At 41.5% G+C, this 26,888-nt stretch overlaps 1 protein-coding gene across 1 annotated transcript in view; it reads right to left on the reverse strand.

Annotated features, from left to right (window-relative positions):
- ADAMTS2 (ADAM metallopeptidase with thrombospondin type 1 motif 2) overlaps positions 1–26,888 on the reverse strand; it is a 1,546,369-nt gene that overhangs the window by 228,020 nt on the left and 1,291,461 nt on the right. Inside the window, exon 15 of the mRNA XM_069199292.1 lies at positions 25,649–25,729. Within this exon, the coding sequence (XP_069055393.1) occupies positions 25,649–25,729 (81 nt within the window). The remainder of the gene's footprint in view (positions 1–25,648; positions 25,730–26,888) is intronic.

Here is a 26,888-nt window from a genome sequence, read left to right on the forward strand (position 1 = left end):
GACATTTATGTATGTATCACCAAATGTGGCACAATGGTAATAAATGTACACTTATATCGTATCACTATGTACTGGGTGTTGTGTTCTTCTGGGTGTCACTCTACTTAATTGCATTCTATGTGCTAATTTCAGCTCTGGGTTGTGGACTACCACTCCCATAAAGCATTGTTGTGCCGCATCTAAGATGTGGAATGGAGTACTTATCACAATGGTTTGCACTACTTGCTATTTCCTAAGGGGCATTTGTACATACACATGTGGGGTTACATATCATTATTGGACTTACCTTTACTGGTGCTGGGTGTGCCGGACGTGTCAATGTCAGTGACCCCACTGACAGCTTCTGGAAGCAGTGTGGACTTCACCAGGTCTTCCATGGGTGTGGAGGGTGTCTGGGTGGATGGTCCGACTCCTCTGCTCCTTGTCTCCTTTAGCCTGCTGGCCACCCTCTCCTTGGCACGGGAACGCAGGTCGTACCACCTCTTGCGTACCTCCTCCACTGAGCGCTGCGCAACCCCCACTGAGCAGATGTTGGTCTGGATGTCAGTCCAGAGTTTTTGCTTCTCACTCTCAAGTACCTGGAGTTAGCTCTTCCCAAATAGCTGGTCATGGCTCCTCACAACCGCCTCAGTGAGCACCTCCAATTCTTGCTCACTGAACTTCAGCTTTCTCTTACTCTCTCCCTTCTCCTTCCCATTAGCAGCACTGGCCATGTTGATGTCAGGTCCTGGCTTGCTCACAAACTTGCTCCCTGGGGCTGGTCTGTGACTCTCTGCTGTTCCTGTGGGTGTGGTACCTGCAAACAGCCTGGGCTGACTCACTTCCTGCTTGTGATGTCATCAGGCTGTGCCAGGTGACCGTTTTAGCAATTTGCGATTTTACAATACCGAATTGCAAATATTTTTGCGATTCGGTATTTGGACCTCGCAATTTGCATTAGCGATTTTTAAGAAATCGCTATTTCCGATTCGCAAATTTCTTATGACACAGTGGATGTTCCAAATTTCACATTGGTGAGTTGGAATAATGACCAAAAAATACTGAGCATGGGATCTAAAATGACTAGGAACATGACAACAGTGGCAACATTTCTTAGCAAAAACAAGACAGTTCATGATAGCAGGCCAGAATGCCATGAAGCCTTCACAAATGTTCAAGTAAGGCAGTCTGTTTCAACAAACATTAATTTACTAGGCAAACATTATTGATTGAAACAGACAGGAACACGTACACATTGGTGACAGAGTAACACAGACCGAAAACAACCTTTTTGTGTCCTTTGTTATGTCCGGATGATCAATTAATGTTAAAGCAATGGAGGTATGAAAAGGGACTTTTGCTGACGGACAATGTACATTGTACAAAGCTTTCTCACTAGATCTTTATTTTTGTAACATAAGTTCACTATTCAAAACAACCAATATGTACCATTCAGAGGTGTTAAACAATTCCATGAGAAATTTGAGGTGTTTAAGAGAAATTATCTAAAATGAAATGGGAGTAATGATGGTAATTTTCAAAACTGTGAGTAAATGGGACCATAATATGTTCTATACATGCATGGGGTAATGGTAAAGTATAGTAGCCTTTAAGGAGGTGAAAAATTTAAATTACGAAATGCTTTGTTAAAGAACATTGTGATAATTTTCATTTGCACAGATATAATGAAAATGTTGTATGTATCTTTTCTGCATCTTTAGGAACAGGCTAAGGAGACCCTGGCCATGAAGACGGGAAGCAGCTGACCACTGTGTGTTGGGGGGAAATACATCAGACACCGACGGACACAGTGGTATGGAGGGTAAGGGGACTGGCACAAAGGCCACCAACTCGACATCTTCTTCAGGGGCTTCTACAAACTACCAGTCCCTAGTGGTGGCAGACGCTATGGGAACTGTTCCATCTGCATCCTTGTCTGCCACCCAGATTCCCATCTCTACCCTCTGTCTTGCAGGAGGTTGACTGCAGGTTGATTGTGGACAACCCCCCAAGGCAGACAACCTGGACCTCTCTGGGCCAGTTTGGTCCCTGGGACCTCATCTCCTGGGGCCTAGTCATCTGAATGGGGAGGGGGCTTTGCTCCCCACTCCCTGGGCTGATTTCTGGCCCTGGGGAACCTCTCTCCTGGGGGTATGACCATATTATAAAGGGAGAGAGGAGCAGGCAGTCCCCCTCCCTTGGCCAATTTAGTCCTGGAGACCTCATCCCCCAGGGCCCTCTACCTTTTCAAATGGGAGGGGGCATGTAGCCCTTTTACCCAGGCCAATATCGACCCGAGGACCCCATCCCCTGGGGCCTGGCCAATTAAAAATGGGGGAGGGGGTCTCACGGACCCCAATCTGGGCTGATTTTGGTACTTGGGACCCCATCCCTTGGGGCCTGGCTATTTATTGAAGGGGAGGTGGGCCACACACCCTTCCTCCCCAGGCGGATTTTGGCACGGAGACCCAATTCCCTGGGGCCTGGTCAGTAAGGAGTGGGTGCCCTGGGACCCACCCAGGGCACCCACCGCATCATTGTTGGGAGCTGCGGCGGGAGCCCCAATGTCTCTGTGGTCCCAGCTGGATCCCTGCCTACAGCAAGAGCCGGTATTACTCCCGCCCACAGGGAGCAGCTACAATGCTGCGTCCTGCGGGTGGGGGCAATATTTTCATGTCTTGCCTTGCCTGCTTTAGTGCTGGCGGAGAAACAGATGAAAATTTCACTCCCAGTGATTGGGAGCATTCTTCATGCTTATCTGGTTACACTGCCTTTTTTCCATTGGATAGTCTGTCGGCTTTATTTAGATGCTGGTGAGACCGAGCTCTTAGACGAAAGTCCGTAGGTGAACTGTTGCCACCGCCAGAATTGTACACCCGTGTTGATGGTAACATAGGTAAAAGCAGCTAGTGGCAGGTTCACAGGCACACCTGAGTTTGCTGAGTCAAAGTTATATACGGTCAGAACGTACCTTTTTTCCACTTTTCACCTCCCTTGCTGCCATGAATCTTCTCATTCAAGTCCTACCTTTGCTATTGCTACTGGACCACGATGAAAATCAACCCCGTTGTCGACAGAACCGAAGGATAATTGACTGTTATAACTGTTACCATTGGAATTATCTGTTTATATTAGTTCTGGGCTCCTACATTTTTGAAAAATACTTGCAAGCAATAGTAGAATAATGTCCAATACATATGTATGTAATGTGATAGTTTAAGACATAAAGAAACACAGCTGTATATTTTATTTACATTTACCAATTTGGTCCAAGCTGCCTTCCTATGAATGGACACCTACACAAAAAGTCACATTAATCCCAAATTCAAAATGTGTCCATGCAGGTGTGTATCTATACGTAAACTGCCAAATCAGATACATATGCATTACACATTATTTGAACTACATGAATTTAATAAAATTTAGTAATTGCACTCACAATGTAATAAGTGGGTTTACAAGAAATGTACATTCAATGTCACCTCTAAACTTAAAACATTGCATATATGTATCAATGTCATGTTTCTCCTTGCCTAGTGATTAGGCACCCTAAATAATTTTTTTTTAAATAGGAAAGGGTGGGGGCTGCTCAGAATGGGCATGGCAATGCCACAACCCCCCCAAAAATCGGCACACATTTTCTGCCCCACCCGCATGCAGGGGGGGAAATGAAGGTTATTACCCACTATGTGCCTCGGGGGGGGGCGGAAAGCCCACTAGACACCAGGGTATTTATTCTATAAAAGAACGGTGGTGGCTGCCATATAAGTGGGGACCAAAGTTTTTCTGACCCCTTGGGGGGGCAAATAGGGTAATTACCCCTGATCTGTCCTCCAGGGGGACAAAACGCCAACTAGGCACCAGGGATTATTTATTCTTTAAAGAAAGAGGGGTAGGTGCTGCCCATCGTGGGCATGGCCATGCCCCAAACCAAATAAATGGGAAAAAGTATTTCTGTCCCCACTCAGGGGACAGATGAAGGTAATTACCCATGATCAGGTCCATCGGGTGGCAGACATCCCACTAGATACCAGGGATTTTTTTTTTTAAAGAATAGAGGGGTGGGGGCTGCCCACCACCATGAGCATGGTCATGCCACCTGAAGGGGACAACTGTCTTTCCGCCTCCCCCCTGTGGACTAAAGCATCTCATCCCAATGTCAAACAAGAGAGTTTTGATTTTACAAATGGGCCAAGAGAGCTTGGCTAACTCCCAATATGGCCCCACTTGCTGGGGTGAGCAGCTGAACTTGGGTTGGATATGCTGCCACTTGGAAAAACCTACCAGACCCTGACACTTCTAAAAACTATGGGCCTCAAGCGGTCTTCAGAGAAGACAGCCAAAGCCGCTGCAACCAGCATTCCATGCTGACCGTCCTATTGGGAGTTTTCCGCTGGGCCAGCGGGCGAAAACAGCATCTACGCCCGCTGGCCCAGCGGTGGAAAATTCACCACAACATTGATGCCGACTTGTAATCAAGCCGGCGGCAATGTTGTGGTGTGTCGGGTACGACAGCACCTGTCACGCATTTCACTGCCCGTAATTTGGACCGTGAAATGCGCAATGGGGCCGTCCATGGGAGCCCCTGCATGGCCTGTACCAAGACCATGGGCAGTGCAGGGGCCACCTGGGGCCCCCAATGCCCCCTTTTCTCCAGCCTTTGCATGGCGGTGAGACCGCCAATGCAAAAGGTGGTGGAAAGGGGACTCATAATCCCCAGGGCAGCGCTGCTTGCTTGCTCAGTTGTTTGCTCTGGGAACCTTGGACGTAATTTTATATTGCTTTTGTCAATCGCCCATTGTGACAAAAAAGTTACAGAAGAAAATGTTGTCACAAATGTCTGTTTTTTCCTACTCATTTTCAATATTTCTTCATTTCAGCAGTTGTGTCACAGTGTCCTTTCCTCAGGATCTGCACGCCGCCGAACAACAGGCCCACCTTCTGGCCTCACCAACTCAGAAAGTTATTATAGCACATAGGTATGGTGAAGCCAGTCGGGGGGAAGGGAATTAGGGTAGGGAACAGCAGGGAGAGAGATCTGAAAAGGAAAAATGGTTAAGCATGTCTGTATATACTTGTTCATAACAGCATTAACATTCAATTATACATTTAGGCAAAGACGTCTCTGTGAATGCAAGTGTTGAGACCCTTATGGAATAAACAAAGGTGTCTTAGTGGATGCAAGTATTGAGACCCTTATGGAATAAACAAAGACGTCTCTGTGAATGCAAGTGTTGAGACCCTTGTGGAATAAACAAAGGCATCTCTGTGAATGCAAGAGTTGAGACCAGTATGGAATAGACAAAGGCATCTCTGTGAATGCAAGAGTTGAGACCCTTATGGAATAGACAAAGGCGTCTCCATGGATGCAAGTGTTGAGACCCTTATGGAATAGACAAAGGCGTCTCCGTGTGTGCAAGAGTTGAGACATTTATGGAATAAACAAAGGCGTCTCTGTGAATGCAAGAGTTGAGACCCTTATGGAATAGACAAAGGCATCTCCATGAATGCAAGAGTTGAGACCCTTAGGGAATAGACAAAGGCGTCTCCGTGAATGCAAGTGTTGAGACCCTTATGGAATAGACAAAGGCATCTCCGTGTGTGCAAGAGTTGAGACCCTTATGGAATAAACAAAGGCGTCTCCGTGGATGCAAGTGTTGAGACCCTTATGGAATAGACAAAGGCATCTCCGTGGATGCAAGAGTTGAGACCCTTATGGAATAAACAAAGGCGTTTCGTGGGTGCAAGAGTTGGTAGAATCATGATACTTCAGGATGTCATGAGCATTAGACAAAACTGGGCGTGGCCCTTCTCTGAATCATGGAACAAGAACAATTAGTAAAATCATGATACTTCAGGATATCGTGACCTTCAAACAAAACTGGGCGTGGCCCTTCTCTGAATCATGGAACAAGAACAATTAGTAAAATCATAATACTTCAGGATGTCGTGAGCATCAAACAAAACTGGGCGTGGCCCTACTCTGAATCATGGAACAAGAACAATTAGTAAAATCATGATACTTCAGGATGTCGTGAGCATTAAACAAAACTGGGCGTGGCCCTTCTCTGCATCATGGAACAAGAACAATTAGTAAAATCATGATACTTCAGGATGTCGTGAGCATCAAACAAAACTGAGCGTGGCCCTTCTCTGAATCATGGAACAAGAACGAACTGAGACCTCTGAACCTTGAGAAGGCAAGAGCTTGGACTATGGACATACTTTGAACATCAATCATGCAACTACTATGCATTTATAAACATAAAACGTTTGATCTCAGTCTAGAAATTCGCAAAGATTTAAATATGTATCTCACATATCATCAAAGACTTAAATATGTCTCTTACATATTATGCTTCCAAAAACAATGAAACTATGATTTGCTTATCTTTGAGATGTTTTCACATTTGCCACCTAGGCCTGAAAGTTTTACTCATGTAAACTGAAGCGCATTGATTATTGGACCAAGGGCGCTTTACTCATATGAACTGAAACGCTTTGACTGCTGTGCGAAGGGCGCTTTACTTCCAATGAACTGAAGCTCTTTGAATGTCGTGCCAAGTGCGCTTTACTCCTCTGAACTGAAGCGCTTTGAATACCATGCAAAGTGCGCTTTACTCCTGTGAACTGAAGCGCTTTGAATACCATGGCAAGTGCGCTTTACTTCTGTGAACTGAAGCGTTTTAAATGTCGTGCGCGGGGCGCTTTACCAGTGTGGCCTGAAACGCTTTGCTTGTTATGCTAAGGCGCGCTTTACCTTTAGGAATTAACGACTTCCTTCAAACTTGGATTCAGCAAGGCCTTACCGCTACGAGTACGACCTACTCGTTTTTGAGTGCTCCATGGAAACAAGGATACTTCGGTTGGATGACACTCTGCCATTCAGGAACTTTGCTCTTCTCCAGAGAAATCCCCACGAGGTCTGGCTGCATCGAAGTCTTCAAAATAGTGAGCAACGTGCTTGGGTGTGGCTGTGCTTTATAGGCCTGCCACACCCCAAGGTGGATGCTGCCTCTAAAAACATGGGAATTGTAGCCCCTTCATGGAATAGCGCTGATAAGTGCATCTTGTCCACCAATGACCTGAACCTGCAGCTATATGAGCTTTGCCACAGGGCAGACGACGTTGATGGCCAGAGAGGATTACGAGTGGTGCGCAGAAAGAGCCGCAGAGCTGCGCAGCGGAGTTTCGGGCGGGACCTTGTGAAAACATTGAAAGATCTACACATATGACCCCGTGCTAAATTAAGAACTGTGTCTACTTTTTAAAAATCTATAGATTTTCTGAATCTCCCATGGGTTTCCCAAAAAATAGGGAAAATAGGCTACCTCTTAGAAAAATCCCCAAACTGTGGTAGAAAATTAGTTTTTTTTATTCAGCTCTGCATGTTCCTGAAAGCTGGTAAGATGGTGACTTTTGTACAGCAAACCGTTTGTTGAATCCATATTTGGGGAAAAACAGACACTTTTATCTTGTGTGCTTTTGTCCTGTTTTTTTTTTTTTTTTTTTATGGAACTTTAGCTATATTTTTCCTATTTTCTCCAACCTCTCTGGGAGAACCCACAAACCCTGAGCATCTTTAGAATCCCCAGGATGTTCAAAAAAAGGACACAAATTTGGCATGGATAGATTATGTGGACAAAACGTTATGAAGCCTCAAGCGCAAACTACCTCAAATAGCCAAAAAAAGGCTTAGCTCTTGGGGGGGAAAGGCCTAGAGGTGAAAGGAATAAATAAACAAACTTCTATTCATAGGTTACAAAAATATAAAGATGTTTAATTTTGGTGTAAGTGTCCATTATCATGACAAATGCTTGCACCAAAATTACCATGCCCATTACAAATGCTCATCACTACTGTATGCACTTTACAAATATGTCAAAAATAAAACCAGTTTTTTTCATTGTCATAAATGAAATTCAGTTCATGTTACTCACGTTTTCAGGAATAACACTGTCAATCAATTAGTTTTAATTAAAAAATAATGTCAGGACAAACTCTGTGAAAAGAAAAGATATTTTATTTACAAATAATAACTCTATAGAAAAAAATGATAATTGTCCATAAAATAGTTATTGAATCACAAGTTGGGTTTCTTGCCTAGATCTTGCCTCCTAATGGCACTGCCAAGGGACAACCTCCTTAGAAAGGAGCATCTAGTGGGCAGAGCAGACACCTCAATGATCTTTTTGGAAGGGGTGTTTTTTGATTTTGTAGGGGTCAGGAACAGGTAAGCAGTAAAAGTGGGTGAAGGAAAAGGGGTGCAAGGGGTGGGAGAAGATTGGGTTTGGGAGGTAGAGAGAGCTGGAGTGGGAGTTGTGTGTGTGTCTGTTTTATTTTGTAGGTGCATGTGGCTCTGGTGTATGTGTTGTGTGTTTGAATGTTTGTTTTGTGGAAGGTGTGTGGTGTTCGGGTGAGTGTGTGTGTTTGCACTTGTTGGGTGTTGTGGGTGTACGTTTCTGTGAGTATGTGTGTATGGATGAATGTGCTGGTGAGGTGGTTGGTGTGGTTGTGTTGAGTGTATCTGTATGTGTGGTGTATGCATTTGTGTCTGGTGTAGGTTTGGATGTGTGTGGTTTTGTTGGGGTTTTGTATTTGGGTGACTGTGGGCATGTGGGTTTGGTGGGTGTTGTTTTGCATGTAGGTGTGCATGTGTGACTGTGTGTTTGGATGAGTGTGCTATTGAGGTAGATGTTGCAGTTGTGGTGGCTGTGCTAGTGGTTTTGGGTGTGGTGGTGGTGTGTGTGTCTTTGGTTGTGGTTGTTGTGGTCGTGGGTGTGGTAGTGGTGCTTGTGAGTGTGGTGGTAGTGCTTGTGAGTGTGGTGTTGGTGCTTGTGGGTGTGGTGGTAGGTTTTATGGTTGTGGTGGTGGTTGTGGTACCTGTGGGTGTCAGTAGTGTGTGTATGTTGGATGGGTCTATGTTTGTGTTGCGTGGCATGGAGTTGGCTTCATGTGAGGGGTTGGACGTGTGCAGAGTGGTGTTGGCTGCATGCAGAGGTTTGACCATGGGCTGTGTGGGGTTGGCCCTGCAGCCAACACCCTGCTGCGCACGGCCGAAGGTTGTGAATAGTGGTGGTTGAATGAGTATATGGTAATTTACTATTACTTTATATTTAAAATACCCTAGAAATTCACTCAAAAAAACAAAGGTTACAGGGAAATTATAGTTACGGAATACCATTAAAAAAGATAGAAATTCACTAAAAATACCCAATGTTGGAGGGACTTTAGAGTTAGGAAATAAAAGTAAATAAACCTTAGAAAGTCACACAAAAAAACCAAAGGTTTTGGGACTTTATAGTTAGGTTCAGATTTTACACACACACAAACATAGAAATTCAGCAGTTATAGTTCTACTTATTTCAAGGAACTAGAACCTGTGCCCTAAAGTAAACATAACTTGCGCCATGTGGATTTCCATGCACACACCGATGTTAAAGTGGTGTTATATCATGCTATAGACAACTTACATGGAAACTGGATGCTGGACCTGGCCCTTTTTGCAGGATCTCCTCTGATTTTTAGCCTGCCGTTGCTGAACCTGTTTTTGTTGGTTTTTAGGGCTTTGTACACTTTTTACCTGCTAAACAGTGGTAAAATGAATGTGCTGTCCCTTGAAAGCATGGTTAACACCTGCTTGGTACATTAAAGTAATTATAAATCCCTAGTAAATAATACAACATGTACCTAGAGCATCTAGTGGGCAGCAGCACTTATTGTCCACCCACTAAAGTAACACTGCAAAACATGTTGGAGGCCTGCCACTGCAGCCTGTAGTACAGTTCTAAACTGTCATTTGAACTTGGCAGAATAAACCATTGACCAGGTCTAAAACTCCCTTTCTAATAATTATAGGTTACCCTTATGGTAAGCCCTAAAGGTTCATAGGGCAGGGTGCACTGTATTTAAAAAGTAGCTCTTAAATTTTACATGTCCTGGCAGTGAAAAAGTCCTAAAGTCCTTTTTCACTGCTGTACGGCCTATCTCTCCCATTCACTAATGGCAGGTCACTAACTTCAGATTGGGAGCAGATAAGAGATATGCTGTTTGCACTCAAATACATTGTAAGTTAAAATCCTCTTTAATGGTGAAGTGGCATTTTCAAAAGTTGGCATTTTCTTGTCCCAGCAACTGTGCATTTCTGCCAGTGTCCTGAGCCAAATGACTGTAATTTGTGTATGGCTTCCAGACAGTGAGAGAAAAGGGGCTTAGGTGTGGAAGGATGAACTATTAGACCTGTCAGCCTTAGGATGGTTTTCCCCAAAATATTTTGCAGTCATCCTCCATTTTTGCTGCTCTTGTTTTTGTTGGCTTTAGGACTCTACACGCTTTACCACTGCTAACCAGTGCTAACGTGCATGTGCTCACTCCTTGAAACATGGTAACATTTGCTCATCCCCAATCAGCATATTTAATTTACTCATAAGTCCTAGTAAAGTGGTACCACATGTGCCCAGGGCTTGTAAATTAAATGCTACTAGTAGGCCTGCAGCACTGATTATGCCACCCACTTAAGTCATCCTTTAAACGTGTCTCAGGCCTACCATTACAGCCTATGTGTGTGTGCAGTTTAAATTGCCATTTCGACCTGGCAAAATAATCCTTTTGTCAGGCCCAGACCTTCCTTTTTAATTCATATATTTTTAATACATATAAGTAACTCCCTTAATATATATGTCCCAGTACTGTGCCCAGAGGACAGGTTGTAGTGTACTTAACAAATAGGACAGGTGCTTTGTAGTTTTACATGTCCTGGTAGTATAACACTCTTACTTTTGTTTTCTTTTTCTTCAAGCCCTAACTCTCCCATTGAACAACATTGAAGTTACCTTATTATTTTTTTAAGTTGAATTTCCAAACAGGAATAGGTAAACAGTTCATGTTTGGTGTTTCTGGAATCCTAATTTAAAATCCCAATTTATGTTAAAGTCAGATTTTAAATTACCGTTTGGAAATTACTCTTTTAGAAAGGTGGCATTTTTCTGCCTTACAAAATCAGTGCCTGTAGTCTGTCTCTGGTCACATGACTGTGTGTCACTGACAGTTGATCTTTGTGCATTCTGCCTAGACAGCCACACACAGTAGGGAGCTTAGTTGTGCCTGGGTGGGCCATCACTGGCAGGATGGGAGGGAGTTGCTTGGCACAACCCCACTTACAACTGAATAGGCTGTGTCCTGCCTCCACTCAAAGAGCTGCATGGGAAGGCAGGATGCCTGGGGGCTTCAAAGGGAAACCTCTAGAAGCTTCTGTCTCACTTCAAAGGCACAGTTAGGTGTAAATACTGGACCTCAGACACCAACTCTTCAGTAAACCTCTAGAACTGTGGATAATTTGGCAGGAAGAGTGACTGAGGAGCTACTGAAGGACAGACTGCTGTTCTGCTGGATTACTGCCCTGCTGTGTTGCTGCCTTGCTGTGATGACTTGCTGCCTGCTGCCCTCCTGCTTGGGTGGACTGGACATGCATCTCTTGGATCCAGAACCCCAGAGTGACTTCAAGAGCAAGTTGGCTGGTGCCCTGACTTGAGCCTCAGAACCAGAAGGCTCCAACAACCTTGCTCCTGCACCTGGACTCTGCCATGTTTCATCTACCCTGCCAAGTGGTGCGACCTCAGTCTTTGACACTTGGAAGTGAGCCTAAGGTACTCTGCCAGCCCCTGTGGGTACAGCAGAACCAACACATCTCCTCTGCTGTGCTGCGCAACCCTGAGCAGAACTGACGCGTTGCCTCTTCTGTGTTGATCTTAACCGCTGCAAAGACCTGCATCAAAGCCAGTCACTGCATCTGAACCCCTGCGGCGTGACACATCCTTGACACAGGCCTCACATCTCTTTTCAACGGCAGCCTCGATGACAATGCCGGACTTTCCACAACAGTCTTGCAACTCCTTAGTAGCAAAGCATTGCTTCAATTGCGCTATAGATCTTACATGTGGATCCTCTCAACGTTCTGCAAACCAGGATTTGAGGTACCCTGTTCACCGGGCCTGACTCGGTCCTTGTAGCTGGACTTCACTCAACAGTGGTCCATCTAAACTTTTAACTTTGTTCCAGTCAGCGCATCCAGATATCCACAGTTGCCACTTTACATCAGTGATGTCATCAGTGATGTCACTGACCAAGTCATGAGTGATGTAATATGTGAAGTCATAAGCAGTGCATTACGGGAGCACCAGTTATAGTTAGCTGAGATACCTACAACTGCTGAATTTCTACAGTTTTGTACGAGTAAGTTCAGAACCTAACTATAACGTCCATGTAACCATTGTTTTTTTCAGTGAATATATATATATATATATATATATATATATATATGTGTGTGTATATATATATATATATATATATATTTATATACACACACACATATATATGTGTGTATATAGATATATATAGCGAGAGAGAGAGAGCTAGATATAGGTTTAGATAAAGATATACATACACACACATATCTAAAGATATAGGGCCTCATAACAACTGCGCCACAGTCGGACCACCAGCACTGCCACTTCTCCTGCACTGGAGGTGCTGGCAATGCAGGCGGTCCTAATTCACCAGGGCAGCGGATTATGAGTGCATTATCTACCGGCAATTACATGGCGGTAGCCCCACCATGTAAAGTCTGGTGGAGGCAGGGTGCAGGGTCCCCCAGAGGGAGCCCTGCGCTGCCCACGCACTTAGCATGGGCAAAGCAGGGGCCCCCCTGGCCAGCCCCATCGTGATTTTCACTGTCTACTTTGCAGACAGTGAAAAGCGTGACAGGTGCTGCTACACCCTACGCACTACACAATTGCCACCAGCTCTATCATGAGCCGGCATCAATGTTGTAGGCTGTTTCTCACTGGGCCCAGTAGGCGGAAACTCTGTTTCTGCCCACTGACCCAGTGGGAAACTCTCAATGGGGCCTGCGGGAAGAGGATCACACAGGAAGTAACCTGACTGCAGGAGTTTGGAGGATGGCCTTTTCTGTCTGCCAAACTCATAATCACCCCCATAGTATAGAATATATAGGATACTTAACAGGTAACTATGTAATATGGCATAATATTGCAGCAGGAACTAGCACAGCTCCACCTGTGTGGTCTGGTGGGACTCCCACGGGAACACTATTAAAAGTAATGGGAGTGGAGGTCTGACTCACTGGATAGATTTGGTTGTAGGGCCTGGCCACAAGAGGAGTTGGTTGCCCACATGGGGTTGGTAGCCCACAGTGGTTTGGCCACAGGCCACACCCTGTGTACAACCCCCACTTTGTACTTCTAAAGATTGTGCATGGTGGGGGTTGACCACTAATGAGGTTTGGGCGCAGCAGGGCCTGCAGCCAACCCCTACTGTGCACGGCAGAAGGGGGTTGTGCAGACAACCTGGTAAAAGGCTGTGTGCTGTGGGGGGTTGGCCGTAGGACCTGGTCCTGCAGCTCATACCCCACTGCTAACATGATAAAATGTTACTTTACATACATAGAATGTCACTGAATTAAACTGATATTAAAGTGGAGTTATACATAAGTAAGCTTGTGAGAGTTTAACTTACATTAAAAAACTTTGAAATACACTGAAATAAACTAAAGTTAAAGTGGAAGTATACATAGGTCTTCTAATAATAAAACAAAATGTTTCAAAACCAAAAAACACTGAAATTCACCAGTTATACTTAAATGACCTAAGTATAACTTTCCTCGCTGTAATGCACTGCTTATGACATCATATATTACTTCACTGATGACCTATGAAATCTGTAGCAATAACAGTAATAATTAGGTACATTTTCACATACACGATATTAGGGCAACCAAGAGGTTGCACTAAGGATGCAACATTGTCATATGAAAAAACAAAGCTGAATAAGTCAGTTTTAAAATAATGTGCCAAGCCACTGACTAAGGTGCAAAGGAGAAAATAAAAACATTGGAATGAGCAAAAGTAAATTATGAAATCCACCGTCTATGATTTGTCAAGAGGCTTATTTTATTCTGCACACACAGGGTAAATAATATTACCTAAGAAAATCAGAATTTACTGCACCTTTGCCCTAATTCGTATTTTACATGGAAATAAAATGTGCTATTTTGATGCGTTTGCACCATAGCTTTGATTTTCGACCTATAGATTTGTTTTTCTTCTGAAGAAATCCATTCCTCAAAAAAAATCTGATAAAGAGGTGAAGCTTTTCATCCCAATCATATATGTGCTCTACCACTTTTGTTGCCTCAGTAGAGACACCTGCAGCTGTCTGTCACAGACTGCATTGCTTACAAAACTACATCAAATGGGCTTTTGTCAGGTGTCACATGATTGGATGGCTTTCTTACCTCCCTCAGATCCCTGCTCTTAATGCATGACTTTCCTCCCCGTTGCATCAAGTTGCTTCATGTGTCTTGGTAGCCAATTTCTAAGCATGAAAACATGTATTTACTTTCAAGACTGTCTCATGCAACGTGGCTGCCATCTTGAAAGAATGAAAACATTATTTTTCAGGCTTTGAAGATGGCCACCATGTTGTGTCATGCCACGTTGCATCACACAAAGTGGCTGCCAGCTTAAAATTGTGATTTTCAATACTTTCAAGATGGCGGACTGCTTTTCAAAAATTCCATCTGAACTGGCAAAGCCATTAACGGTGACCAGTCATCTTCAAAGTATAGCATTTTTTTTATATACAAACCTGCTGAAGTGTTTGTGTATATACCCAACATTACTGCTATCTTGAATGTTTAGAAACTCAAATTTTTAATACTTTCAAGATGCCCATGGGTTGCCTTCTGAACGTGACAATATGCAGAAGCCTTCTTGACAGTATAGCAAACAATCAGTGTTGCTAGAATTTGAGACATGTCCAAAGCACAAATCTCTCAGAGTCTAAGCCCAAATTTTGCGCAATGCAGAGCAGTGCCAGCCCAAAAATGCAACTTTCAAATTATGCAAAAATAGCTTCCAAAGCTTTTTAAAGGATAATTCTAAGGGTTCTTGATATACGTATAGTTGAGGAGGTACAATGGATACCAATGGACTTCTGCAATCATGCCAAACTTCTAATAAGAACACTCATTTAGGAAAGTACTCCCCAATGTGGCTTTCTAATTGGGCTTTCTGGCACTACAAATCCAAACTCGAGCCTGGTATGCATGAAATAAATCTACAAGAGCAGATTGCAATCAACCTTCAATTAAATCTAAAAATGGCAACATCAAATTTATTTCAGCAATGTGGCTCAAAAAATAGAACGTTGAACAGATTAACACCACAGTATGATGCATGTATATTGAAATTGCCCATGAGTTGAAATAATTCCAGTATGATTTGTCTGACAAGGTTTGCGTTACATCTAATTGTCTGAAGTTATTCAAACAAAAAAGTATCTTTTACAAGGTATACATGGCAGTGTGGGGAAAAAAGACATAAAAGATGAGCCACATAAGTAACAGGTGTGCTTAAGTATGAAGTGACCATGTGAACATACTTAAAAGATGAGGATGTGTGTCCTGTTTGAGAGCTGTGGGGGTCGCCGCAGTAAGAGCAGAGGCCCACACCCCTTTAGTTTAAATGTCTGGAAAGGCCAGAAAAGACACAGGGCCTGATTACAACTTTGGCGGAGGGGCTTAATCCGTCCCAAATGTGATGGATATCCTGCCCACTGTATTACGAGTTCCATAGGATATAATGGACTCATAATACGGCGGGCGGGATATCCGTCACATTTGGGACAGATTAAGCCCCTCCGCCAAAGTTGTAATCAGGCCCACATTAACTTACTCTGACCAATTCCCTTCCCAGTCCTCCAGTTCAAAGTCCTTCATCATGACTACAAGCACTTGCACTAAAAGTTATAAAATGGTGTGTGTTGTTGCCTTTGTGCTGCAGAAAAAACTAGGCTAATGCTTGCAGCCTTGGCAATGTTTTTGTTTGGTGTCTAGAAGATTCCTTTTCTCAAAACATACTGCAACAACTTCTCCCCAACATCTAAAAATGGATGCTCCCTCAACAACTGCTGACACTGTCATCATTCCTCTTGTCCCATCCCAATCCATTCTACTTCATCATCTGGGCTGTACTGCTGTCACATAACTGCTGACCTAAGCAATCTCATGAAAATGTGCAGCTCCTTTATACCCATCACCCACAATGGAATTTATGTGGTGTGGGTCCTAAATCTGACTTTGAAAAGGATACCTACATTCATGTTCTTAACTTTAAAGGCAAATGCACAGATCAATGTCTTAACAATAACTACAAAAACTCTAAGGTAATCTGTGGCAGCAAATTAGTCCCTGGTTACATTTCACATGCTTAACCCTATTCATATGAACATTTCCTTTTTCCAGCTGTTATGTTTCTGTAGTTTTATTTTTATGCAGCATATGACTACTTTTTATTACATACTCAGAACTGAGTCCCATGAGTCTGTGTCTGGTAAGTTCAGATTTTGGGTGGGCACAATTGTGAGCCCTGAGGCTGAAGGTGATACAGGTTTCTTACAGTGCCTGCCATGGGTCATTAAAGAGGTTAGACTAATTTCACATGCAATATTGGTCTCTGTGCAGAGTGCACAGATCGATATATATTCCCATTGCAAATGAAAGCAGCACTAAACGTGTGCAACAGAATGCTGGATCATGACCAGTTTTGCATGCCCATCTGGGTGAAGTGAGGGTAGGGCTGTGGGGTTCCCTTTATCCTCACATTTTTCTGAAATCCTCCATTTGCATACCTCATGTCATCTCATGCCTCTTTCTTCTTCAGCACCAGTTTCCACTCTCTCCTCATGTACAGTTTTCCTTTAATCGGTGCAGGAAATGAGGAGGATCTGTCAGCTACTATTGAGCTGGTTCTGAGATCGGGCCAACATCAGTGAAATGCACTGGATTTGTCCTGGTGTAATTTTCCGACACCAGGACACATTCAGCATCAGCCGCTCAGTGTCTACTTTACTTTGAGGGCAGCAACTTGTAGGGGGTTTCTTATTCTCACTTCCATCTGTGCCCAAAACAATGGTTTCATTTAATGGGACATAAGCCCTCCATTTGTTGGAGTCTTGGGCTGGCTCAGTGCTAGCTGGAGCCTAACAGCTAAATATTTATGCAATGACGGGAAAGAGACACTCAGATTGTTGTCACTTTTGTAGGTGGTTAACTAAAACTATGATTTGAAGGAAGGTTTTGACTTTGTTCATCTCTCTTATGTAAGCCGTATGTATGTACTTTAAGAATGTCAAATACATGTCAGAATGAGTAATAACACTAATGCTATAAATACCATTTACTGATTTACTGATTTATTTTTTATTCAATTTATTTTATAGTGCTATTCATCCTAATGTAGGGTGTGAGGGCGCTTTACTTCACACAAACATACTATACAAAGATAATGAATCATACAAGTGTGCAAATCAATGTACCAGGTGTTTTTATAGAATGCAATGAGTAACGTTATATGTTGAGAGTAGTGCTTGATTTTTAAAAGAATGAGTGCAAGTGCTCAAAGGTCTACTCCTGAGGTACTTTTAAAAATTAGCATCCTAAAAACAGAGACTGCATACTCTGGAATTCACATCAGGCCTCCTTAATCCACTTCTAGACACTGATTCCCCTTTACTTCACTCTTGCCAGCCCCTGCTTACTCCCTTTCTCTTTCTAGTTTCTGTGTTTTTAACTCTCTTGCTCACAGTCAATACCTGATGAGGAAATATAAATGTCAGTCCCCAAAAATGTGTGCCGGTGGGCCCCATCGGCAACCACCAGCTGAAATTAAGCAGTGGTTAAGAGAACTTGGTCTGAAGAAACACAAAGTGAGGATACAAAACATAATGCAGTGGCTGCCAGTGCTAATTATACTTTATTTCTACCCAAAGGAACCCTTTTTAACAACATTGGAGTAATGAATGCTTGAGGAGAAAAATAAAAGGTCTAAGGCTATTGATTTCACTTTGCATGCATCTCTTTGATGTCTGTTCATAGCTCACTGTGCTACATTAGAAGGATATTAACTTCAAGTGGCAAAGGTATCTCTGTGACAAACGAAGTAAAGCACTGAGCAATCTAAGCACATCACAAATCAGGGATCAACATGTTACAAGTAGAGATGCTACCAGTTCGGATTTTTACCAGCATGAGCACTATGTTAAGGACACAGCCGGTAGAAAAACTAGCAAAATTGTGAAAACACAATAATTTTCCTCTCATCAGTGCATACCTCTAACAGTAAATGTAACAAAAATACACTTTCAAATGTGCTCTAGAACTGGCTTAATCATGTCCGACTGATAATTGATACAAAGGGGGAAAAGACATGTTGAAAATGAACATGGCTTTTGCAGGGAATTTCCTGTAAAGTTATAATTAAGTATCATGGCCAGGACTTTACAGAACCTTAAACCATGAAAATATGGCCAGAATTCCTCCCTAGGAAAGGTGGTAAAACCTTCAAGTGGTGCTTTGCAGCAGCCACAATAGCCCGCTGCCCTACTTTAAAACGAGGCAAAACTAGGACTAGACAAAACATAGAGCTCTCTAGTATGTATATGAATCACCAGTTATCTTACCGCTGTTTATGTCCCTTCACAATTACTGAACACTTAGGCTCAGCACAGGTGCAGGCTGGTGGACAGGCACGGCCCACTAGTAACCAGACAAGGTTGACTCTGAACTCCGAGGCCCACTCACACCACGAGGCAATCAATAAAAAAGATAACAAGCCTTCCCCTGAGACCCCATTGGTCATGTCACCCGGGGCAGGCCAAAAAAAAGAACCAGAACCATCATAGGTAGCGCTTTCACAGCTTTGAGTGATTGACAACCCTCCTAAGGGAACCTGGGCTCAGCGGAGCCTCACAGCCTGCATTCATTTTGCCAAATGTCCGTGGGTGCCACCAATTTAGGAAATTTTGCACACAAATGGGAAAATACTGCCCAGTTTTCTCCAGCACACCTGGGATGTCTTTTCCCACCACAAACGGTGCCCATTTGTGCGGGAAATCGCCTAATCTTGCAACACTGCACACAAAGTTTCCATACTTTCAAGATAGCCATCAAGTTCCATCATATTATATTGTATCATGCAATGCGGTGGCCATCTTAAAAGCATAACTAGTAGACTTTCAAGTTGGTAAGTCACTGTTATGGGCTTTGCCAATGCTGGCACTTTAAAAAATCATCTGGCATTGTCAAAGTTAACAGACAAAACAAAACACTGTAAAAGAGATACCTACTGGCTTTATCAGGTCTTGTTACCAATAGGTGTTTTATTTTTGACCTAAGTGCTCCATTAAAATTGAATGCACACTATTTGAATTCTTCTCATGCATCTGATCCAGTTATAAACTAAGTGAAAATCGCACTACCTCAGTCAAAGTTTGTGATCCATTTGATCAACTACTAGCAGGTAATAAAAGGAGTGCAGTGTGCAAACTGATCAAACATGGCGTACGTTGCAAAAAAAATTCTGACACTTGTTATCGTTATTTCATCTTGAAATAACTCAATCTTAAGCAAACCTCCGGAAACAAATCTGAGGCAGCTACTTCCATGGGAAGTGTTTGCACCAGATTTGCCTCATTACTAGACCTCTATAACTTTGCACATATTTCGAAATCACTCTAATTAAATCTAAGTAACCAAACTTGGTAAGAAAAAATATTAGGAATATTAGAGAATACCTAGAGAATCACTAGGTTCCCAACGGGCTGACATCTGTCTTTTTGTTGGAAGGATCTATTTTCCCAACTCTTACAGAGCACCGAAAAATAATTAAGTGGTTCTTACTTAAAGGCAATGAACAGGCCTGAGCCAACCACTACTGGAACATGAAACACTTGCGATAAACTGCCAGGCACCATAGAGGATTCAAAAACACGTCTACAACCAAACCACAAATACCGGCAAATAGATAATGAAATTTAAAGCATGTGTTTGGACAGTGACATTGTTTTCAGAAGCTTCCCTCCAAATTCTGTAATTCATAATGCTATGAACACTTGAAAAGACATACAGCTTTGAAGTAAAAAAGTACATTAATAACTGACAAGAAAAGCTAGAAATATAAGAGCAGCATCTGGAAAGCAGTCGATTGGCAGCTGCAAAAAATGCTTCAAAAACGTATTTAATTTCTTTGTGAAAATCTGACCCACATGCTCAGTAGTATTAAATAGGCAAAGAAAAATGTAGCTATACTACTAAAAGCTGAATACGGGAGTTCGGCTGTCTTGATTTCATCCTATACTTTTCATCTGGCTCTTTCATCGTTTTATGTGAGCAATTACTAGAGAATATTGTAAATACAAAGGACATGGATCTTCTAATAATAAAAATGCCAGCTGATTAAAATGATTGCACGTGGTATCACATGATGGAGTAAACACCAGCTATCCTGGCACCTTAATTTTCAAGTGCCACTTCGAGTATCCCGTCTTAGCAGTAGTGGGATTGCCTCTCTGGAAAGAGTACCAATAGAATTAGTAATGTATTTTCAAAATCACAAAGATCTGCCATATTTACTTCACATTCAGAAAATATAATTTCAACTCGGATTCAGATACGTGTTGCTAAAACTTGTTACAATATTTTAGGGGTAGCTTTTCTGTGTTACAGCAGAGTCCTCTGATCTATGAAAATAACAAAAATTTATGGTGTTCCAGAATCCATGCAATTTTCGTAGAATTTGTCCAGTTTTTGTGTTATTGCTTGTGGTCCCGGACAGGGAAATCTAGTGTCAGGCACCATGCGTGGGACAAATGTCTATATGGCCTGAAGGCTCAGTGACAGACGGTCTGTCAGGGCAGAGGTATTGACAGGAAGGAAAAATAAAGGGACCACTGACAGAAACTCACTGCTTCCCCTGGTTCTAGTTAGAGAAGAGGATCTGCAGATTTGGTGGGCAACAATGCAACAGATTGAAGGTTTTGTGTGCCAAAAGAGTCCCTTGTGCTCCATAAAAACTCTAAATAGCCACCTTGATTTATTATTAGGGTAAACAGGTTGATCTAATCTCAAGTTGGAGAACTCGTCTTTTCTTCTACTTTAGATTCATCATATTTTTGAATGTCAATTTCTGTTTTTTCAATGCATGTTTTTTAACAGTTTCCTTTGTTGAAGGTGGCTTCTCCTCTATCCTATGGCTGTGAAGTTAGCCATTGTGCTGAGTCAGCTACTGAAGTATTGGGCTTTGAAAATGCTGTTTCCTGTCCCCAATATATTTTAGCGAGCTTTTGAGTTCAGACCTCTTCTTTTTTTTACATAGAACTTAAGTCCACTTCCTCTGCCCCTGCAAAAATATGGTGCCACACATCATATTTGTCCTTGTTGAACGTATACTTAATTGAGAAACTATCCTGTAGATTACATAACAAAATTATCTAAAGTAAATAGGAGAGGAAACAAGCATAATTGTGCGGAAGTATAACACTCTTTAAAATGTTAAGTTTGTGTTGCTAATAATGCCAGTGGGAGATGAGTATTTGAATCTAAAAGTCCTTTTCTCTCTTTGGAGGTGGCAGAAAGTTAAGAAGTCAAACAGTTACACTGACATTTTTCGGAACAATTACCCATCATAGCAAACGTTTTATTGCTACACCAGAAATCAGCTGCCAGGAAGGAGCAGGTCTCAGAAGTGAACAGGCTAAAAGAACGGTCATATGCTGTGGCCACCTTGAAACAGATTCCCTAGCTGGTGAGCATTTCTGTTCCACCAAATAATTGATTTAAAGCTTTCATCACACAGCTATGCCATCTGATGCCCGGAACCAAAACAGAACAGTGCTTAGCATGTGAAAGTATGGTCCAATGTTTTAGATCTAGCCCTTGAATTAAGAAAATAAGGATCAAATGCAACAGCACAGTGGATGAGTGAATAATATGTATACTTACTAAAAATAAACAACTATGTTGAAAATAAAAATTAATATCCTCAACAGAGAAACCACATGTCACTTTTTGTCCCTATTGTATTCTGAGAAATATATGCAATTTTGTGGGTGTGTTTTAGCATTTTGTAATCTGTGTGTCATTTAGATATTTTTCATTTGGATATTTGTTAAGTGGATTTGATTCTTGTTTTTTGTAGTTTTGTTGCTGAACTTGGTTCTTGACAAGCAAAGTTATTTGGTTGCAATGTTGATTGAGAAGCTACTCAAATATTTTGTATTGACTGATAATCTCAGAGTGCATTTATTCTGCTTTATATATGGATCTTTAGATGTGACTTTACATTCCACAGATGTTCAAATTAAAGTGTCTTTTTTACAGTTTTAATTGTAATTGCATCGCTGAAGTTAGTGATGTCTCTTTGCTTGTGTTTGTGCACCTGAAAATGTTGCCCTTACTATTTGTAACCTACTGTCCATATTAACAGGGAATTGTATTAGTCATTTGCATTCCTAATTGCTAGATCTAACTATTTAAAAATATAATTTTTAAGTGCCCTATCCATGCTTGATTATGTACTATCAAATCACAGTCATTGTGACCACAGGATGAATTTGGTTGTCCATTTATTTAATTATGGCTTAATAAATACACTTTTTAATGGAATTTTGCATGATTTACTATTCAGTATTAACACATGATAAGGGCTAATCCAAGTAGTTATTGACCAGGGAGGAGTCAGAGGGCTTGAGGTGAAGTTGAGGGCCCTGCTCTAATGCAGTCAATACCTTCCTGGAAGTGCTGTCCCCTCGGATAAGATTGTTATTGTAAATCGGGCACTTAAAATGTGTGGTGAAATTCTCAAAATTATTTGTTACATGGTGTGTTTTTCACCAGACTAAAGATGTTGGATTTTTTGTGATAAGGCACATCTATATTTGTCCCATCAAAATGGATTCTGGTGAATACTTGGTTTTGATAAGACTTTAGTCCCAGTATAAATCATTTGCTAACAGTGCCATAAACGTCCCACAGATGCTAAAATGAGGGCACATTTTCAATAGGTTTTCAAAAATCTTCCTCATATTTACAGAAAAAAAGACTGGATCCTGGGTAAACATGTACTTTCAACAGCAGGAGCAGTCTGTCAGTCTGCCCTGGTTGTAGTGATTTTCACACATGTAGGTATATAGTACTGTAGCAAATGTGGGAGGGATAGTACAATGTGAAATTGGAATACTTACAAATAAAGAGGCAGGATTAAGGGAGAGTTTAAGAAGGTTTAAAGGGAGCAAGATTAGGTAGGAACATGCACCCACCCACTAAAGCCTTTAGCTCCTTCCTATTTACAAAATGCACTCCTAAAACTGTTACCGTCAAAAAGGACCAAAGCAACTCCTAATATACTCCAGCACAGAGCTGAAGTAAGTCCTGCACCACCAATGTCCCCTCATAGGGACTGTAACACATTTTAGTAGAAAATAATGGAGGCAGGGACTAAAATAAAACTCTATAGGAAATAAAGTTAAAATACATTAATGTATATACTAATGCATTTAAACTCTTGAAAACTATATATATATATATATATATATATATATATATATATATATATATATACAACTATTTTAATATTGATAAAATAAAATATACATTATAAATGCATATATTTTTTAGAATTACTTAATGATCTTTTTCAATTCACAATAAATACACCTTTAATGTTTTAATACATATTTAAATTAAAATAATGTATACATGAATTGTAGTAACATGTAATACCTAATAAATATAAGCATTTTACATTTTGTAGGTGTTACTTTTAAATAAATCTTTAAAAATACTTAAAATTTTATGTCACATATTCAAAATAAATACATGTTTAATTTAAAAATAAGTCAGGTAGTACTTTTTGAAAAGCACTCTAAATGTAAAATACATATATAAAATCAATTTACATCAACATTTTACTAGCAAACTTTTCAATAATGTTTTTAAACTTGAATAAAGTGCAAAGCTTTTTCCTATACTTTACCACTGGGATCTCACTGCCCTTATTGTGGAGGTCTTTGCCAAGTGTGTAGAACATTGAATATGTTTGAAAAGTTGCATAGGGTGTTTTCATTGACTCTAACACAGAGGACTCTAAACGGGGGGTGGGTCCTCCTAGGGAGGCCTCAAGTAATCCCAGGGGGATGGAGTGGGTGCCAGGCTCTGGCTAAAAGAAGCATTATGCAGATAACAGTGCTTTGTTTTGAGCACAAAAACATGTATTACATGTTTAAATGTTAACAGAACTTAACGGCAATGTTTAAACAAGTCTGAACAGATTTAAACATTGCCAATTTAATAGATTAATTGTGAAAATTTCTGTGGCAGGGTCCCAATAATTTTTTTCCCACTTGGGGGGGGCTTGGCATTAAAAAGTTTGAAAGCCACTGCTCTAACACTTATTTCAGGGGGTGGGACATATAAACCTACACTTTTGAGTAACTTGATACTTGAAAATGGTCAATAGGCAAAAGTAATAGTTACTCAACAGTGTGAGAGTAAATTTGCACCTGTAGACTTACTGACATGTAAATTTACATTTGTGAATAGGCCCCACAGTATCTGCCACAGTTTTGGGGTGACTCCTCTTTCAAATAACTGAAGAACTGGAGCAGTGCTATTTTACTACCTTATGTAATGGTAATTGGTTGCTTGTCACAGGAACGTTCAAGTCATGTGTTGCTTTCGGCTGGAAATATACCAGTACTGGGTGGCATAGCTAAAGTCAGCAACAGAACATAAGACAATAATATATATAAAGCAACATAATGACACAATTAAAACATAACATGCTAAATCACAGCAAAATAGTCAAAACAGGGCACAACACCATAGCACAAAACAACAAAATCACATTGCAGTAACTCTTCATAAAAACACAGCAGCAAAGAAACAACACAATACATCATTAACATGAAATATTTCACACAGCAAATGTGTGCAGTCCTTCTTGTCACATATTAGCACCCCCAGAGTCCTATTTTATCATACGGCGGTAAAAGGTGCTTTGAGCAACCACTGCCTTAACTTACCGCCAAGTACATAAAATAGCGCCAGTCAAAAATGTTTCTGATCTGGCCCAGTGCCTTTCTGAGCTAAATCATTGCTGTTGGTGTTTCGTTAGGCATAATATCACACAGAAAACTACTCATGAAGCGAGTAAATGCCTGCTATGCAATTTAGGTGGAAAAGGTCTCATGATTAACTTATGTAAAAGCACATCACATGCCGTTCTTCGGATCTTCTGCAGCGTAAGCCCATCTTGCAACAAGCCGCAGTACTCAATGCAGCACTTCACCAAAAAGCTGTCCTCCATGCAAGCACCAAGATGAAGAACAGTAAATCCTATGGACAAGGGTAGAAGGACAGCTTGACAGGACAGAGACACAAATAGCAATTCAGGCCAGCTCCTGCTTGCTGCGTGCCTTGGCGCTCAAGGACAGAGAGAGGCGGCAGGACACAATCCTTTGATCGACACGGAGAGCAGGATGCACCCTGGCCCAACTCCTGCCTCGACAGACCTGCCTTCTGCTGCTGCTGGTTATGAAACAAGGTATCACTTCCTGTAGACAAGTCACTTTGCCCTAGTCTGAACTGAGTCTTGCATGTAGCGCATCCACGTTTACTCAGGCCCTGGGGGCTAGTCACTCAACGTCAGTGACTGTCGAACGCCACATAGATATATATGTATAGCAAATTTGATGCGTTCAAAAACACTTTTCAGCTCCAGAACAAAAGATACCATTAATTCTGCCTTGAACTTACCTAAGTGATGCTTTGTAGAATCTGTTTCTTGTATAAGTAAATGTCTAGCACCAGCTGGAATTTCAAATATCCTCATATAACCTTTTGGGGAAAAACAAGATAATGTTAGTAAGGGAAAACACAGGCATCTTTTATGAGTATGAGCTATATACAATGTAGCTGCATTTGAAATGCCTATGTCGTCATTGAGGTGCCCAGTTTTCCACTGTTACAGAATTTTGCTTCTGTGCAAGCTTGTCCTGCAAAGCACACATTTTCAGAACATTGTTTATTACACTGTTCTATGAAGCACTGAACCTCATTGAGACAGTTCTTAACCTGTGGTCCAGGAACCGCTGTGGGTTAGTGACACCTACTCAGAATGTTTAGAAAATTGTATGATATCAAATTACTAAAGCATGTACACATAAAAAGTGAAATGTAAAATTCAAAACATTTTACTTCTGTAAATGTGAAGGTTTAATTGTGTGAGGCTGAAAATTGATTTTGAAGCCTTAGCTAGAGTCGTAGGTACAGCACAAGTATAGCAAACAATCTATAGATTGGTGGCCTTAAATGAAGCACACCCATGCATGGTCAAAAGAGATTATGCACTGGGAGCACAAAGGACAAACTGATATGCCAGGATCAAGCATATCACTTATATTTTGAAAAATCTCCCATTAAAATTATCACATCTATTTTTTGGCATGGTTTATTAATTATTCCCTAATGTGTACATTTGTTTGACTTATACTTGTGTCTGTATGTGCAGTGCTTAATTTGTAAATAAAAAGGTGCCGGTGCTAAAAGCTCTCCTCTTAAACATGCGGCTGCTGCAATAAAAAATTGCGAGCACATAATACTGGGGCAGAGTAATCCTGAAGCCACCTCGGGCCTCTTCAAACCATTAACAGCCACTCCCCGCCCCTTCAGCTCTCTCTTGCAGCTTCCTGCCTTTCCCCTTTCTGACACTTCTTCTTTTTTCTCTTCCTCCGTCTTCTCTTTCCCACGTGTCTTTTGCTCAAAGTAATGCTTGAGACACAAAACTAAGCACCGGCCCTAGGAAATAAGTGCCGGTGCTCAGCACCGGAAACAACAAGCACAAATTAAGCACTGTGTATGTGTGTGCATTGTTTTGAAGGCCGGGGTCTCCAGCTTTCAATAATAAATTAATGGGGTCCTCTGAAGTCAAATGGTTAAGAACCACTGTCTCATATGCAGTCAATTCCAAATTTATTGGCAAAATCAAAATATTACA

This window comes from Pleurodeles waltl, chromosome 7, assembly GCF_031143425.1.
Source record: "Pleurodeles waltl isolate 20211129_DDA chromosome 7, aPleWal1.hap1.20221129, whole genome shotgun sequence".
In the NCBI taxonomy this organism is placed as follows: Eukaryota; Metazoa; Chordata; class Amphibia; order Caudata; family Salamandridae; genus Pleurodeles; species Pleurodeles waltl.